This window comes from Hesperophylax consimilis, chromosome 1, assembly GCF_061612785.1.
Source record: "Hesperophylax consimilis isolate HC1 chromosome 1, BYU_Hcon_1.0, whole genome shotgun sequence".
Taxonomy (NCBI): domain Eukaryota; kingdom Metazoa; phylum Arthropoda; class Insecta; order Trichoptera; family Limnephilidae; genus Hesperophylax; species Hesperophylax consimilis.
The window spans coordinates 8,298,846-8,318,084 of NC_142836.1; the positions used below are offsets into that span (position 1 = coordinate 8,298,846).

The following is a 19,239-nucleotide window of genomic DNA, read 5'->3' on the forward strand; positions in this document are numbered from 1 at the left end:
TAACACAACCTCAAATAACACATCTGCCCTGATGATGGACACTGCAATGTTGTCCGAAACGTTGGCTAAAGAAGGAGTTAGCGCAACACGGCATAACACCCCAAAAACAAATAACAAAAAAAAAAGTGAAATATTATTTAAACCTAAAAAAAATAAGTAAAAAATATAAAAATTGAATATATTTATTTATTTTTATAACCGAAACTCATTGCACATGTGGGAAACCGGTGGTGAATCTACATCACATAGAGAACACAAAAAATGTTTTTTTTCGATCCGAACATTCAGATATATATATATATAATATTAAACACCTATTGACCGATTAAAATTACCTGAATATTTAGATTTTATCAAAATTTTATTGATATAATATATATTGTGTTTTCGAAATAAATTAAAATTTTGAAATCATTAGAAATAACTTTATATCACTTTTTAAAGGAGTGTTGAGTTATCAATTCTAGCCTAGTGATCAAATAACTCGTATATAATTGTATTGTTTCATATTGCGTTCACACAAACGAAGTATTGAACTCCGTAAGTCTAAACTTAAACTTTATATACATTATATAAGCACTTTAAGCAGGTGTTGCTGATACAAAACAACATAACATAGAAAGTGGGATCTTCTCTACGTCTCTTTGTGATTGCTTTCCTTTGCAGAAACTTGTTTGCATGTGGGTGGTATAATTGATGTTATTGTTTGCCAACAACCAACTGACTAATCAATCAGCTTTCATGTTTTGTGAATTTTATTTTTGATGTGATCAAACGGACAGGACACATCGTATTTAAGTACTTTCCAAGGTAAAATAAAACCCTAAAATACTCGCATTGGAGAAAAATAATATACTAAAGTTGTTTAACACTAGGATCGTTTGTAAGGTAAGGCACTCGACTATGAATTCGGAGGTCGGGGGTTCAAATCCCGGCGTGCAAAAATAAATTTTATTTAATTAGTTTGTGATGTTTCACAATTAATTCTTTAAAAATAATATAATGTATATTTGTTCCAGAGCGGACGATAATCTTAGTATCGCCCCGATGAAAGACAACAATACAGAATTGCAACGTTGCTTGAAATGGCTTTAGCCGTATTTGGTGACCAGATTTGAATAGCCAGGTACTTTCCCAACCTTCCTCTTCCCCATCTCCTTCCCCTCCTCTCAAAAAAAATGTTGTAAATATAAAATTAGAAAAATCAAATAATATATAGGTATTTCGGATTATAATTCGCATTCAAGTAAATAAATAAACTTTCCTTAGAATGTAGAGAAAAAAAAATTTATTTTCTTTGTGCGTGAATTTAAAAAAAAGTTCTACAATACCGACATCTAGCGATACAGGTAAAAAGTACTACCATCAGTCAGCTATTCGTTCGAACTAACGGCGTCGCTATAGTAGTTATAGTCGGTTATAGTAATTGTCGTTGCAATTACTTTTGTCATAGACTTTGCAGTGGAATTCTAATGGATTGATTTATATTGAACATAAATAATTATTAATGTGATGGTGAGAAATGATCGTAGTATTTTTATTGAACGAATTACATATCATTACATAAGTACGCATCAATTTATCAAATTAATTGTAAATACCAGATGCCAAAGAATTTTTGAATAAATTGTCCCAAAAATGTAAAACATGTTATCCAATTTAATAGAAGAAATGTTAACTAATTTTCAGAAGTGAAATAAAAGATTTTTTGTGATATTTTGTTTCTTTATTTTTTGTACATGTTTTCTGATTCTATATTAATTATTTTTGTTTTTTCCTCAAAATATATTTTATCTATGATTATGTACTGATCCTGAATTAGATTTTTTTTAAAACACTATACTTAATAATTATACAACAAATAAAGTTATTTTAAACACGTTTTTGAATTTATATCGAAATGCCCTTTACTTTTTTTGTATACATAAATTGTTATTTGAAACATTTGATAAAAAATATTATTCAAAAAAAATCTTCCGAAACGGCAACTAGAAAAAAAACTTCATTAAATACGTAATTGTTCTTCTTAATGCATATAAAATTATTTAGGCAGGTCAGCATATACTCTTATATTGACCGAAAAGGTTATGTAAGTAGGTCAAATCTGAACAAATAATGAATCTGAATCAAATAGCTAGTCCCATGGTTTCAAACCAATTAAATATTTATATTTTTATATACAGTATGTTATTATGATAAATTTTATATTAGCTCCACACAGGTGACCCTGAGGAAACTAATTTCTGATGCTGTGTGGAAGACTTTATAAGGAAATAAAGGGGAGGAAGTTCTGGGAAGGTAACAAATATGAGAGGTGAGTAGAAATCTTGGGGTCAATGTGTTCAAGAGTAACGGACATTTGAATCCATTTCTACTACTGTAATGCAGTGATGGGTCGATAGAGTCCTGTTGAAGAGGTCGAAGATTCTTTCAACCATCGCATTGGGTCTCCGGTCTGCCACGGCGCCAAGACCTAGACAAACCTCACCCCATGATCTCGGGCATCCCGCTAAGTCACCAAACGTTGCGACCCACATATCATAGATTTTGGATATACAAAAAATTGTTCCCGGGGTGGCGGTATCCAAGTCCGCCTCCCAAATTAATCCTACATTAATTCAAAATGATGTATTATCTTTCACTTTTTCATACAAGATTTTAGATCATATAGCCGTCAAAGAAAAAGATCTGACCCAGATCAGTCAAAATAAATGTTTCTTTTTATTATCAGCGTTCAAAGGTCCATTGCACTTTCTCTAACCAGGATGTAATATTAAACGGTAATTAAAATGAACATAACATGGAAGTGAATTATGAAAATGATGATTTTATTATGATGTTAATGAATTTACACAAATGTCCATAAGTTAAGTCGCTAAACATCTTGTCAATTTACATGTAAATTAAAGCTTACAGCTTAATCACCTTATTATTATAAATTATAATGTTCGCTTATTTTTTCCACAGATTGATGTAGTTTTGTCTGCGCATGTAATTATTCGCCCAAAGCCCAGTGTGTTAGAGATGAATTCATGTTTGGGCGGTCATTTAATTCGGCCTTGCTTTTGTTTTTCTTTTTTTTAATGCATAAATTATCCAGTCCGCAGAAAGAATAGTAAAATCACCAAAGCGGAATGATCGCTAATCTCATTTGCAATTCATGGGTCAGGCTGTTTTGTTTAGATTTAGGATGTGTTATTATTATAGTTATTTTGCATGGGTACAATTTCTCAGAAATTTTGCGAAATAAATTATTTTATAAAGTATGTTTTATTTTATTCTGCTCTGGTGATTGATAAGTCACATGAAAGATAGTTTTAACAATAACATTAGACTGTTTAAATATGTCGTGCACATGGATTTGAAACTAAGAAAAAAAATGTAATTTGGATAAGAAAAATCTTTTATTAAAAACTCGTTCATAAAAGGATTTTAATGCATTCGGTAAATAGGTACCTATATATTTAGATTAGAAAAGAGACATTATATTTAAAAACCATGTTGGTAGTCGTTAGTTTCACCTCCAAAGATTTAAAAAATGAGTTAATCTATCTACTCGTAAATTAACGAAGTGGTGTAGAATTTTTAATGTTAATCTATCTATTTAATCGTAATCCAAGCTTTTGAACTAATCACTGCTTTATCACCTGGCTTGCCATTTCTGTCATCAGAAATGACTCTGATTTGACGGCCTCCGTGGTTGAGTGGTTACGATCCTTGGGTACTAATCTAGAGGTCGTGGTTTCAAATAACAGCATACACAAGTACATTTTATTTCATAAATAATATGTAGCATATTTGCGGCACATTCAAGAGCACTAAAAACTATGTGTATCGTCCTGGTGAAAGACCACCATTCAGTATTGAAATGGCTTTAACCGTGTTTGGTGACCAGATCTGAATATCCAAATACCCCCATCATCCTCTTCCTCAGCCAACTACTACTACTACTACATAACGTATCCTAATTGGGAAAATGCCTTAGTCTCACTGGCAACAGACAGATTGGGATCAGTTGGGACTCTTGTGCGGTAGGTACTCACACAAAATAAGAAATAGTAATTTGACAGAAAAAAAATAATAGAACGTAAAACCTGAAAATTATGTTGAAAGATGGTCGAAACGGAGTAGCATTATTTTACACCAAAAAGTACCCGTAAAAGTGTATCTAAAAAAACAAATAACATGTTGTACCTTTGTTTATTTTCTAGTAGTTTCTACACAAGTTCTCGGAAACATTATACTCTCTAAAATGACAGTTGAGTTTCACTACCAAGTTTCCGCCAACGATGTTAACTCTTCAATTTATATGCGTTTAAACGTCTTTTTGTCGTAAACGTTAAACTTTTAACATAAACAATGCCATTGGTGTTGACAAACCACCTGTCACCTTTCTACCCGGGACAAGTTTAGTGATGGCTAGTGAGAGTGGGCGTTGCTATCGAATTCTCCCCGCGTAGGTACTTAACTAGGTCGATCATATTTTAATCGAATTCTCATTGCAGTCTCGAAAGAAAACTGTAGCGCATGCAAATTTACACTTTCGTACGTTGACACCTCTATAAATAACAAACGGATGAGGCAGGAAAAATTTTTTTGTTTACATTATCACACCATAGAATACAGTTTGCTTTCTTTACAAATTTGAATGGAAATGTTCCATTTAGCCCAATAGGCTAGCCCTCTGTCTCACTTATAATCACCTGACATCATAGATCTCCATCCCATTTGATTTTTGTAAACACAGTTTTGTATTGGAAATTAATGTCTCGATTAGGCAAATCTTTTATTATATTTATTTGAATATTGTTTATGGAAATATCTGCTACGAGTTATAAATTACTCATAACTTCAGTTTGACGGGCTTTGATTTTATGATTTTATATTTTATCCTTACTACCTAAATTCTTAAAACTGTATACTACGCTCTCTGCAAATCCCTACTAGCTTACGGCATTATAATCTGGGGTGGCTGTGCACAATCTACCATCGAACCTCTATTAAAAGCCGAAAATTTTTTAATACGTGTCATTAACAAGATACCAACAAGAAACCCCTCCACTCGACTCCTCATAGAGTATAAGGTCTCAAACATACGACAACTCCACCTTAAATTTTCGCTAATACATTTCCTGTTCAAATATAAAAACAAACTCTCTTACAACACAAATAAACCACCCGAACAATAACCAACGGTCACTACAAAGTACCTTCACTACATACCACGTCAGCTCAAAGACAATTTTTCTTCCTAGCTCCTAAAATCTTTAACCTTATCCCTGAAAACCTAAAAACCTTGAGTCAACCCCATTTCTTTAAAAAACAAATTACGAAATGGATCCTTACACACGGAATACATTACAACTACAATACCCATGCATTCTACACTCTATCAATTTAATCACCTTTCAGACAAAACATAATATATCCTTATTTTCTAACGTAGCGTTATAGTATGTACATAATTAATTAGTGTGATCTATTTATTAATAATTTCTGAAATTTTTCATTTTCTTATAATTCTAACTTCTCCATCCTCTTCTTGCAACCCAAACTAGCTGTACATCATTTTTCTTTTTTTATATGTTTATTTTATATAGTAATGTATAGATTCTATGTCCGTAAACTGTAAAATTCACCCGCACAGGGTTATCCCTAACATGGAGGGTGAAATAACACAAAAAACCACATGTACTCTCTAAATCGTGTATCAATAGAATAAATAAAATGCTTTTCTTCCTACGGAATAAATTACATTTCATTAGATCCATTTCATATAAAAACTGAAATTTGAATTTCAGAACAAAATACAGCAAACTGAAAAAAATATGTTTTCAATCGAAAGGTATAGGTAATGTCTGGTACGGATGTGTGCTACTTTATTTATCTGTGTTTTAAATTATAAAATACTAGTGCATCCCCCGCAATGTTTTTCTATTGCTAATGTCGTTGTCGGGCACCTCCGACTTTCAACAACGACTTCAACAATGTTACTGTTAAAAAACTACATTAAATTGACTTTCGACTCCGTATCCCATTACTATGCAGAGATATTGCGTTAAGTATTCCTCGGGCGTCCCCAACTTCTTCTACCATTTGAACATCTTTAAAGACTGCTGACACTAATAAGAACAAACTTTGAAATTTTCAGCGATATCAGTCGACTACTTTTCGAAATTTGCGAGCATAAACTTTCATTCAGAAATTTCATATATTGACACTAGAAAACAGTTAGAATTTAACTCAACCATTTGGAAAGCATTTTATAATATAAGATGTTGTCCTGCCACAGACCGCCTTCTATGTAGGGAAGTCAAAACTTTTTCGATTTTTAAAATTTTTCTTTTTATAAATACACATTCACAGTTTCACGGTTTCGGAGATTAGCGTGTACGAACACATGACTCATGATTTTTTTATATATTAGGCCATTAAATAAAGGGGTAAAGGGGACTTAACTAAGTAAAAAACTGTGAATTTATGACCAAATCATCATCATAAAAAAACACTAATTTGGGTTGTGAGTCTATCTGTAACTCTGGTTCATTGAACTATAGAACTCTGATTTGCTTTGATTTTAAGTGTTATTTTCAAAATTGAAACTTATTTTGTGAAAAAAATCGCAGACAAGCGATAAATTAGGTACCTACTTACAGGTACATACGTTGTGATATTTTAACAGAAAATTATTTTCATTGTATTTTCCGAAAACGGAATTATAATATCCCGTAATTTTTCACGGATCTGACGATAATACATAAATATATTGTTACCTAAACTGTCTAAAATCATGCTTAGAAGTTATTATTAGAAGTTATGAAGCACCACAAACAAGATTTTTAAATTTATATCAAAGCAGCTGACCTGCAATCAGAAGGCTGCGGGTTCAATTCCCGTCGTCAGCATTTATTTTTTATCGAAAGTTTTTTTCAATGTGTATGGGCTAATAATCATTGCTTGTAATAATTTAATGAAGTCTTATAAATTTAAGTGAACCTACGGTCCGTGGGTCATTAGGTAAACCGCAATACTTCGGTCATAAAATATGGATCACGATTACTTGGCTGTTATGATGAGGAAACAGCGAATATTAATTTTGTAATTCGTCCGTCTATTATGCATTATTTGGGCAACTGAATATTTTTTACGCGCCGAGTGATTTAGGAATTTGACAACGTCTTCCTACTCTCAAATCGTTTGCAATCTTCAGTTGGTTACATAATTCAATAGAATATATTTTAGCGAACAATAAATAATAAAATATCGTTAGAATTACAACATAATTAATGCTGCAAATATGTTCTCATTTCACTGTTTAACTACGAGTTAAGTGAATTTTGAAGCTTTGTTTATGGTTGTTCGTTATATTATCTTCTATAAATATAAAATAATTAATGTTTTTTTGTTTGTCCCCTATAAATTCAAAAACTTTTGGACCGATTGAGTGGTTAGTGTTGAAAAAGAAGTCGTAACCGCCCGACAAAGGTTTCATTCATTCATTATTGCACTGGAGTGAGATACGGAGTTGAATTAAAGTCAATATAATGTACATTTTTGTAACAATGTGGTATATAGTGGTGAATGATTAAAAAAATTCGGGGACGTCCGAGGAAGATTTTACAAAACACAACCTAAAATTTTTGCTCTAAAGCATTCATAACCCCGACCAACGCCGGGTACACACCAGCTTTCAAAATCAATTCAAAATCCAATCTATGTAATTTTTTTAATTTTTCTAACCCAAATTTTTCTCAAACGTTTTCCCTAATAAACTGTGTTGGATCCAAGTTGCAAGCAATATAATATGTACCTTTCAGAAATTAATGCTGCGTTTTAGCGCCATTCAAAAATGGAATACACTTTTCCAACAAAATACGTGCGCCAACTTCTGTCCTTTGTTTAGAGCAATTTGAAAATGGAAAAAATTTATCAATAAAGAAAAAGTCAAACTGTTATGCTCTATTCAAGGCACTTAAAAAATGGAACACATTCAATAATTTAAAAAAAAACTCTATGCTGTACAAGATTCTCAGAAAATTGATATATAAAGATCCTTGTATTGTACCACCCCAACAAGTTTGCTTTGTTTAGCGCGCTTAAAATAAAACACATTCAATATCGAAGGAAACTCTTTAAACAATAGGTACCTACCCTTAATTCCGTTTTATTCAGTGTACTTCAAAAATCGAGTACGTTCAAAAATAAAAGAACACTTCACAGAAAAGAACAAATATGCACATATGACAAAAAAATGCGTTATAAAGAGTGTTCTAAAAGTATTTCTTCTTGAAATTTCAAAATAAAGAAAGAATTAATTATTTTAAATAGGTACTTAATTAAAAAAAAACAAATGTTTGAAAAATGGTTGACCACTTCAGCAATTTGATTCCGTAGTAGGTACCTTAATTTAAAAATAGTGTAAAAGTGAGGATTCCTGCAGAACAGACCGGACGTGAGGGTTTCCGGCATGTCCGCGGCCCCCACAACACAGAGCGGTGCGAGGACATGAGTGAGTGAGACGTGTGTCATAACAACAATTACAATTGATATTAGCCGAAATAAATAACATGGAAATTTGCCTGATCGACCAAGGTAAAGTTATGTATTGAAATGTATTTTTGCAACGGTTGCCGGAATGTGGCCACGTGATGACTTTCATTCTTTCATTCTTTGGATTTTTTATCAGCATTATTTAGAATTATGTTGAATGAAGAACTTTTTGGTAAATACCGAATGGTACCAAAGACAAAAGTCGTCAAAATATTGAAATTGCGGCCGGCCGAAAAACGTGTGACATCACGGTACATGTGCGGCGGAACTGCAACACTGTCATTCGAATGATGAATTGTTTTTGTTTTTGAATCTTTTCTTTAGATGTACGCAAATTTGTTCATACATCTAGTAGGAAAATATAAAAAAATACAAAAAATAACAATTAAATTTTAAGAGAAAAAGATAAATACACAAAATTACATTATATAAGATATCTAGGTGACTAAAATAATATTGGTGAGTATGTTCAACAACCAAAAATTATTTTTTTCATATAAAGCACATGTCCTACGAAAAGTGCTAAGGCTTGGGGATTCCTGTATGACATTTGGTAGGTTATTATAAATTTTATTTTTTATTGTTATTAAGTTTAATTTGTAGAACTCACAGACATAGGAATATTCATATGTCTATGGTAGAACTCCATTTTATTTTTTTATTTTTTTATATATTCAATAATATTGTTATTGGGTTTATAAAAAAAGACAAAGTTCTGCTGTGTAATTATTATTGCTTCGCCCTCTGAAGGCATTATCAAACTGTTATTATAAACTGTTATTATAAACTGTTATTATAAACGTGTGTTATTATAAAGTTTTAGCCCTTTATAAAACGCGCTGTTTTGTGTGCATGAAAGTTTAGTTTTGGGAAGCCTAAAATCTCTGCGTCTTCTCGTAGGATAATTGTGAACATTTTCATGGTACATAATATTTCTTTGCAGATAATTTGGGAGCATATTATTTTGAAGCTTATACATCATTGTTAACGTATTATATATTATATGTTGTTTGGTTGTCATCATATTTAAATTTTGTAACATAATTTTAACTCTAGTAAAAATGTTAAGTACTGAATCGTGACGTCACGAGACACATTTACATACTTTTTACCCAAGTTCACGTTGAAAGCTCTCACTTATGTAAATTCGGAGATATCAAAAAACAAATTATTAACTCTTTAAATATAATACGTTCTCATCATAATAAAAATATTAGGAGATAACCTCATTTTACAAGGTGTCCGGGGGTAAAGTGCACTAACTACATGATAGTAGGTAGAAATAAAAAAGATTTAACTTTTTGTTTTAAATTCCAATGTTTTAACTTACTTTTCCATGAAATATTCGGTATTCGAAAAAAAATCTCCTATGCAAATATATTTTGTGTGAGAACAACGGAAATCGAAAAAAGTTTTTCTCTTTTTTACTTCTTCTATTTGTTGTAAAAGTTGTTAGTAAGGAAAAAAAATAATATGGAAAAAAAATTGATTTAAAAATGTTTTTTTTTATTCTACCATCATGTGGAATCACCTACCGAAGTAAGTGCATTTAACCCCCGAACATCCTGTATTTTGTTTGATTTTAATGCTATGCACTTACTTCCAATGACCATGCAGTTCTTATGGGGAGTACAATCTTCTTTCAACAATCCGCTGTTTTTTGCTCTCAGCAACTTTTCATTCTTAGTTTCTTCAGGTCAGTCGAAGGCTCTGGTACTTAGCAGATGGCTAAGCTTCGTTCACAGTTGTAATAGCTCAGTCCTCCTTGGCTTGGTATATATCTTCAATTAATGCTAGTGGACTGGTTATTGAGTTGATGGGTCAGGGAATGCATTTATTTGTGTGGAAATCAGTGGCGGCACATGAAATTTGAGTATGATAGGGTGCTAAGTTTAACAAATTCGACATTATTGATGTTGTTGTATCCGAAAATAATTTATATCTTTTTTCGAGTATTGGATTATTGTATGAAGATTTTCATCAAACTTGGCCGATTTCCTGAAAATCTTTATACAAAAAAAAACATTTTCGAATAACAATTTTTTTAATATTAGCACTTTAGTACACCCAAAGTCACGAGCCGCCACTGGTGGTAATGAAGGTGATTGAACATTCCTAACGCACTAAAGAATTGTCTCGAAACCAATATTGTCTAATGATTTTAGACTCATTTTTCGATATGGCGTACTTGCGGCATTGAAACATAAAAATCTAAGAATAAAACAACCAAGTTTTTATAATTTTCCTAATTAATTTTTGATTGATGGTATTGCGAATGATTAATTTGGTAAATGCATTGTTCGCCGTTTCACATGACGAAATATATTAACGCAAGTGCATTTTTTGTCTATTGTATAAAAACAGTGCTTAAGTTTTTGCAATATCTAGGTTTTAAAAGGCTTTCCAGCCATCTAAGTTGACCAATATATGTTACCTATTAGTAGCACCGTTCTCTCAACCAATAAAAAACCGTATTCATGTTATTATTAATTTAATGTTTATGATCCGAAGCAGCTACAATTAAAATACAGAATGCACCACTTCACATCAGATCGTGAATTAAACCACCGGGAAGTATTTGCAGAAAGATAATAAAGATTAAGAACTATTTCCACATAATAATCTTTATCTCTTTACTCACCGAAAAAAAACAGTAAGAAATAATTATGTTTTACACAAATTTCTGGAATAATAATTAGATTGTTGCTAAATAAGTAAAAATTGATAATAATCAAGCGACGTATGAAGACATTATTGTAAAACGAAAGAGAAGTATTTTCATAATTATCTTTCGCAATTTTCATCAATTCAGTCAAAATTGTTTTGATTCATCAACTTTTCTCACGATTTGACATAATTTAGCGTGAATTTGAACTGCCTTTTGCTAATAAGATTTTCCATGCAAAGGAGCTTTGTACATAATATACAATATAATAACATACTTTGAAAATAGTTAAAGAAGGCTATAATAATAATTAAGGTTAGCATAAAACTATTCTCCTGAATGTTTTCTATTTAAATTTAATAGAAAATTTTACTTCATGAACACTATTCCACAAAATTATTACGTATATCATATGCATGTAAAAGCCCGTATGGGCGTATAATATAAATTAATAAACTTAAAGTTTTTTTGTCAGTAAATTTTATTTACTTATTACAAATCTCCATTTTTATTCCGAGATTGATGAAATTTTGCACATTTAACCTTCAAAACAAAAGAAAAGTCAGTGTTTACATAAGATTTCTAAAAACCAACCATCCCCTTTTCCTACATATCAAATCAGATTTTTGATTGTCTACAAGTCTACATCATTGTCTACATCTACGAAGAACCATGCGTAAAGCCCCGGCAATGCCGGGAACTTCGGAAAGTTAATTATAAAAATATAATTATTGAAAAAGTTTTTCTCAATATTATTGAAACAATTTTATTCACTGTAAAAATGGTAAAGATAATATTATTTGTATTGCTTCTATTTTAATACGGGTATTTAAACAGCCTTTCATTTGCATGTATCATGTGTTGAGTCACATGACTTACATCTGAAACTAGCAAAAACTTTAGTGGTTTATACAAAATTTGAGACGTAGACGTAGTAGTCTAAATATTTACCTTGAATTGGGGATTATGTGTTCGATCACCGCGCAGCGAAAATATATATAAATTTTAATTATAAAGTATGTTAAAAATTGATGTTGTGATTATGATTGGTAATTTAGATGATCCTTAAATAATTATTTTACTTTTAATCCCGATGAAAGTTTTAACAGTTCATCAGTACATATTTATCAGATTAAATTCAAAATTTGTCAACAAAAAACGTTTAGTGTGCTTTTGAGGCACCCCTCATAAATTAAAGTGGTCGCGGAAACTGGAACAATGGACGCAAACTTGAGCTTTCCGGTGCAATACATAGGACTTTAAAACCTTCTCACGTTCTGTTCTGCTGATGACCTCAGCCACATCAAAATGGAGCGATTATTTCAAACTAAATGAAAGGGGCACAGAGACAATGGACGTGACAATGCGACTGGACAAAAGGCGCGATGGTTTCACTACGCACTGACCATACGTGTCAGACTGTTCGACTCGTGTTGCATTCAATACAATACTAAATAGAAACGTCTTTAATAATTCTCCTCGTAGAATGTCGCAAGTTATTAATATCACTTTTATGATTTGATTATCACTGTTGGTCAGTCAATAAGCATTATGGTGATGTGACTGGAAAAGTGAAATTGAGATGACAGCCCCGGGACTGCATCAATAATAAATGGAGAAATTTTAGAGTTCGGGTTTTTATTTATCTCAATCGTTCTAGATCATTCGTTCGTTAAAAATCCCGCGTGGAATCTGTACTTTTTCTAAAACCGGATTGCGTAGAATGTAATAAGAGTGAGCGATAATTTTAACTGTTTTGAACTACTTTTAAGATTGATATACAAAATTCGTGATTAAAAATGCGACGATTTCTATGAGGTAACGCCCTACCCGGGCCTATAACGCTCGCGAGTTTAATTGTGGACTAGTTTTTTCGTTTGCCGGACCTTTTTATCGTGGTTTCTCCTTTCGAAGATGTAATTTTGAGGCCAGTACATGAATAAATTGATAAGATTTGTTTTGTTTTCGGAGGCAAGTGGTTGTTTGACTTTCCATTTAGCTGGCCCAGGGTACGGGCCCGCGCCCAGGCACACGAGCACCAGCACCTGAGTGGCGGGCAGCGAGCAGTGAGCACTGAACAGCGTGGCAGCGGCGAAAAGTTAGTGAAAAAGCGTGTAAACACGAAGAAAACCCCCGACGCGCATCTTGAGCCGCTCGACTCAGTACCGCAGTACCGTGCAAATAACAATTTTAACATATTTTTATAATTTATGTGTATTTAGCGAAGGCACGACCGCGCATCGCTGCCGGCCAGTACTGATTTCTACAGACAAGTGAAAGAAGAGTGCAACTTACTCTGGATCTGGTCAGACCAGGGGATAGACTTATTGTTTTGTTGCGAAGCTAATTTGAATACAGAATTTAGTGATGCTTCATATGCTCACGCGTGATGTGCGGCGGACATTGTGCGAAGTGACAGACGGGCAGGTTAAGTTGCCTACCTCTGACAGACAACAGAATGGTACGGATCGGCGGTAATATGAACCGCGGACATCACCATCACAGCTGTGACAGTTCGCCAGTAGTCGTCGCTAAGGATGTTTGTTTTCGTAATGTGATTAAACAAAATGTTTTGTGATATTTTATAATATCCTTATGACAGATTGACTCGTTAAAATTTGAAATCAAGTGAATAGTATCCAGTGCGTGCACAAACAATACAACATTGGTTAATTCTCGTAATGCGTGGAAAAACATTTATCAATGTTACTATTTAGAAAATGTTTGTGTACGGTATTATAAAAAGTGTGTGAGATTTTGATTATAAAGATTCAACCATGTTCATTGTAGTTATTAATGAAGTTCATTAACCCTAGTGGAGTTATAATAGGAATCTAATAAGTGAGTTGTAAAAAACAAGAACTTTACCGCAACATGTAAAGTACGTTTGCTGTCATATTATAGTCATCCACTATGCACGCGATTTTTAATGATTGTTTCTTCGATAAACACATTTACTTCAAATAGTACTCACATAATTATTAGTGAAAGGAGAAATGTTATGGCATGCTCCAAATAGAAAAAAAACTGTGTTTGCTGATGCAAAAATGATATTAAAATCATCGTTATCCAATGTGTATTATGTACTCTAATTTTAACGATTTTGCTGGATTGCCAGCGTTCATTTTGCGGCAGGCAATACAATTATAATTTATCTGTGTAAATTCTGTGCTATTGTGCTGTTATAAAACTACGAGAATGAGCTCGCCGAAATCAGATAAATAATGAGAAGTGTTTGATGGGAATTATGGCCAAAGATCCATTATCATATTGCAGCGCTCTGGTGCAGTTTGTAAAAGAGATATGTTGCTGTTCCGAGGCCGGGGATTGGTCGCCGATGACAGAAGATCAGATCCGAAAAGAACTACAACGAGAAAAGGAAAAACGCAGTAATTTAAGAAGACAGCAATGCAGTATCGCCGTTAAAGTCTTGAAAGACAGGATATTTGGAGTGAGGCTTAGTAAAGTACAAAAAACAGAAGCACCGCTCGATATTTCAAAAGAAAATTCCTTATTTAACCCTCCCACAGATGCCTGTGAGGATACGTGGATGAGAAGAAGGGGATACGCATATTCATTTAGAAGCAATTTTAAATATGAAAGGGGAGGAAATTCAGAAAACGTTTCTTTGGGAAATCAATCTAAGCTAAGTTACTCGACTTCGGACGGTAATTGGTCTCTCAGTAGAGGCTGGAAAACTAACTTCAATGCCCTCGATACACTTGATCCAATTTATCTAGATCCTGAAGAGTTGAAACCCAAACCTAAAACTCGAAACTACTCGGATCAATTGAGATTGCTGAAGGAGAGAATGCGAAGGAAGCGGTCGAAGAAATCCACTCCTTCGCACAACCGAGATAGCAAAGTCACCAAAGAGCAGTTGAGATACGATAGAAATATCAAAAGGCACATAAGAATACGCTTCATGTTGTCCCTACGCCTCCGTAAATACATCAGGAAGAAAACTTCCAGTTTATGTCCTAGTAACAATAAACAAACCATCGAAAAATATCCCAGTGTTCGTGTTCCAGTAAGACACTTTCCTAAGGGTGGCGATAAGGCTAGTGTGAGTTTGTTAAGGACCGATTCTTCTAATTCTAAAAGCTCGAGCTTTGGAACGAACTGTGGTAGAGTGTATTTTGACGTGAAAGAAGCTCGGAATGAGGTGCTCATGAGGTGCCTTGGAAGCGGGCGGGAGGACATATCAGAAGCAAATCTTTATGCAGGAAACAAACGGTAAGATATGAGACAGAATAATTTAAAACTTGACAAGGGATACTTAAGTTAAAAACAACCATTTTCTTGTCATGTTTGAAAATGGCTGACTGGTGCGAGTGATTTGTGATATGGTTTGTGTTATTAAACTCACGCGAGTTGAACAAGTACGAATGTAATTAACTATGTATTTATAATCTGTGCTTTAATTTAATTTCTGGCGTATGGCAGTGAGGCATGGAACTGACAAAGGGAGGATGAAAAAATGAGATCCCTGAGGCGTGTGTATCATGTAAAAACTTTTGTTAAATGTGGAGATTTGAAAAGAATACAAGGCTGGTGTAAGCGTAATGAGTAAGTTTAAGGAAGGTACTTTTAGATGATTTTGGCATGTACAAAAACTAAACGAAGAAGTGAGTGTAAGGAGAATATAAGACCTGCATGTGCGTAGGAGAAGGAGTCGAATGAGCCTGGAGAAGAAATTGCACGATTAATTGAACCAAATACTTAAGTCAAGCCGTGTTATAAGAGTCAGAATAAAATGAGGGTATGTATGAGAAGATGTATGAATGTGAATTAAGCAATGAGTATGTACCAAGACGGCGGTTCATCCTCTCTGCATACCACTCCCTGAAAAGGCGCGATACTCAGTTAGTTTGTATAGTTACTATGAAATTTCTAAAGTATCCACCGCTGAAAACGAAACTGAAGTGTTATAATGTTGAATATTAATCATAAAATCCATGACTTGTTTATTTGTTTGGTGTGAAAAAACTTAGTATCGCTTTTACTCACATTCTGTTTGTATAACACTTCTTTGTGAATGTGAAAAATGAAATTATGTTTTCCCCAGCTTAGAAACTCTTTCTCATAAATCAATAAAAAATATTTTCATATTTAAATTACAATGAATACGTCCTATTCTCGTCCAATAATTAAGTCGAGATTAAATCAGTAATATAATATTTATTTTTATTTAGACACAAAGTGCGTTTTATATATTTATTTAGATATAGAAGTGAACAAATCTTGGTCAAATTATTCGTTTTCCTGTTAAAAACGGGACTGGAGGTCTGTAACGAATGATTCGACAACTTTCATAACAAACTATCAGTAAAGCACGAATATGTTATAGGGAAGTCGGAACACGTGTTCTTCAAATAAATAATGTTGTCGCATCTTGTCCATTATATTTATTCGGAAAAGGCCACCTACATGAATACGTGTTCAGATATATTATAAATGACTAATGTTTTACTTGGAAATGGTCATGCAATCACATTATTAACAGTATCTTGATAAAATAGCCGTACTCTTTTTTCTCGTTGGACTTGCGTTATTGGATGTACAAATAATAATAATTACAGCTATTCTATATTTAAAAAAAAGTTCCATTTGAGAAACGATGCTCTTTAAAATCTCTAAAATCATCGATTTCTCAATAAAAATGATATCCATGACAATCAGAAGAATGGAACGAAATTAACAAAATAGTCTTTTGTCATTGATTGCGTTTAAGAAATGGATTATAGCCATTTTTTATCAAAGAAAATAAGCGAATACTACGAAATATTTCAAGCGTTTCATTTTGTAAAGAAAATATTATACCTACTCGTTAAGGAATGGTTATTAAGTGAAATTTTCTACACCCAACTGTGATAATACCTGTTACTTAAATTTTAAATACGAATTAAATTTAAATGTTGTGTTTTAACTCTCAACTTGATTATTCATGTTTTGTGACCATATTTAAATAGCATCCCACCCACTTTCCTCTACCCAGCGCTTTCCCTCCGTCGCTAACTTCATCCTCATAACATACTCCAATTGAGCAGTTGGGACTCTTTATGACCCGTTAATTGATAGCGTGTTTGCAAGAGAATCTATTATTCTTTGTTTGCAATTGATTATTCTTATAGTTTCATTTTTTACGGTACCCATGCTCACATTTTATGTATAACAAAGTTGTATGTAAAATTAACACGAATACTTTGATTGTGTATTATTTAGTACAGTACAGTACATATTAGTATTATATCGTATGTATGTCGTGAAATTAGATGATTCGTATTTTTCACGATTCACGGTTGAGCCATTGACAATTCCCCATCATCGCAATATTATTTCGTGACATCACAAAGCCTTCGGATTATAATAGTCCACACTTACTTCCGGCGAGCTGTTTCGCGTTACAGTTCAACGAACGTAACACTCCAACCAACTCTCAACAAACCAAACCATCAACAGCACATTAACATTATATTAGGATATTTTTTTTTAATCATGAAAGACAATATTAGGAACTCGGTTTGCATATACGAACTGGGTACAATTACCAGCTGTGACCGAATCTTTTTCTGATTTTTTTTTGTTTCAAATATTCGTTTGAGAATCGCTTATATTAACTTCAATGGTTAAAATATTACAATATGAAGTTTTACTCATGAAGTTGTTATTTTAAAAATATTCATCCTAGACATGTAGAAAAGTCAATAGATGTCTCACATTAACGTAAAAATGGATGTATTTATCCAATATACTATCTAGATTGCATTTATTACGGGAAGAATCATGCAATTTTACATAAAGATGGCAGCCGATAAAAAAATATTGGTTGCCCTGTTCGTAATATATAAATAACCGTTAATCTCAGTTTTCGTCGTATTCATCGAATATTCTTTTCAAAATTAAAAAAGTCTTTTATTATGTGACAGTGCAGAAGAGCACCTCTTTCTGTACAGTGTAAAGACTGGGGAGCTATATTACCACCCGGTTGGGCAGCGTTGTTAGGTGGGTTAAGGTGGGGGCTGTAGGAAGGGATTTATTAATGCAGGTCTTAAAGAGGCCTGGATTATATGAAGCCGGAAAAACAGATACCAGTAGTTACTTAAGCATTCGAGCCGAATTAAGCAAAACGAGTCGAAGAAACAATCCGTTTTCATGAAGCCAACATCAACTGTGAGCGGGTTTTACGCTCGTGTCCGTCGAGTTTAATTCACCGGGATAAATGTGGCTAACTGCTTCAAGCAGGCTCAATTGAAATACCTGTAGAACATACTCAGCCTGATTACATTGTGTCTGTGTATTAGTGATGGCAATCGGTCGGTTAACATCAGATTTTTAATCAGACGAACCACCCTCTTTCGCACAAAATCAATTAGGTTAATAAAGTATTGTGGGGCTCCAGCTCAGAGGTGACTCCCAAAATCAATTGTTGGGTGTACTTGAGATTTGTACAGGGTTAACCGGTCTGATATACTTACTCCAGACATAACATGAGTTTTCCTGAAAACGAATTTACCTTCTAACAACGCTTGTTTAATAATTTACTGGATTACTGTTAATTATTCTACGCCCGTGGAATTGTGTTTGCAATAAACCATATTAACCAAATCAATCATTTTATACAGTTGTATGTACCTAACTCTTGGTTTTTGTACTGCCGCCGACATGTTTCGGAATCTCAGTTCTTTTCAGAGCAAAATAGATACTCATTTACTATAATAATAATGGTATTTATGAAATGCATAATATAATTTGCAAGGCAGATAGAAACATCAAACCTTTAAATTTATACGACGAGAATGACAACATTTTTATAAATCCCACCAGAAATAATTGTATTCCTGGTTAAATAAAATTTTACACGCAAAACACTTCAATTTTCTCAACCAAACGTATGTTGACAAATTTTCTTCAAACAAATGGTTGAGTATTGGAGAGTTGAGCGCAGAAATAGAAGAATTTATGCATGCCATTCAGGATAGAGTCATTAATACTAAAAAATATTGGAAGCATATAATCAAAGA

At 33.1% G+C, this 19,239-nt stretch overlaps 1 protein-coding gene across 3 annotated transcripts in view; it reads left to right on the plus strand.

Annotated features, from left to right (window-relative positions):
- The window catches only part of f (espin protein forked), a 234,985-nt gene that overhangs the window by 77,401 nt on the left and 138,345 nt on the right, over positions 1-19,239 (plus strand). Inside the window, exon 1 of one of the 3 annotated variants that reach the window (XM_089644005.1) lies at positions 15,272-15,451. The exons of the other annotated variants lie outside the window; for them this stretch is intronic. Within the exon in view, the coding sequence (XP_089500131.1) occupies positions 15,387-15,451 (65 nt within the window). The 5' untranslated portion in view covers positions 15,272-15,386. Of the gene's footprint in view, positions 1-15,271; positions 15,452-19,239 lie in introns of those variants that run through there. 3 annotated transcript variants of the gene reach the window in all.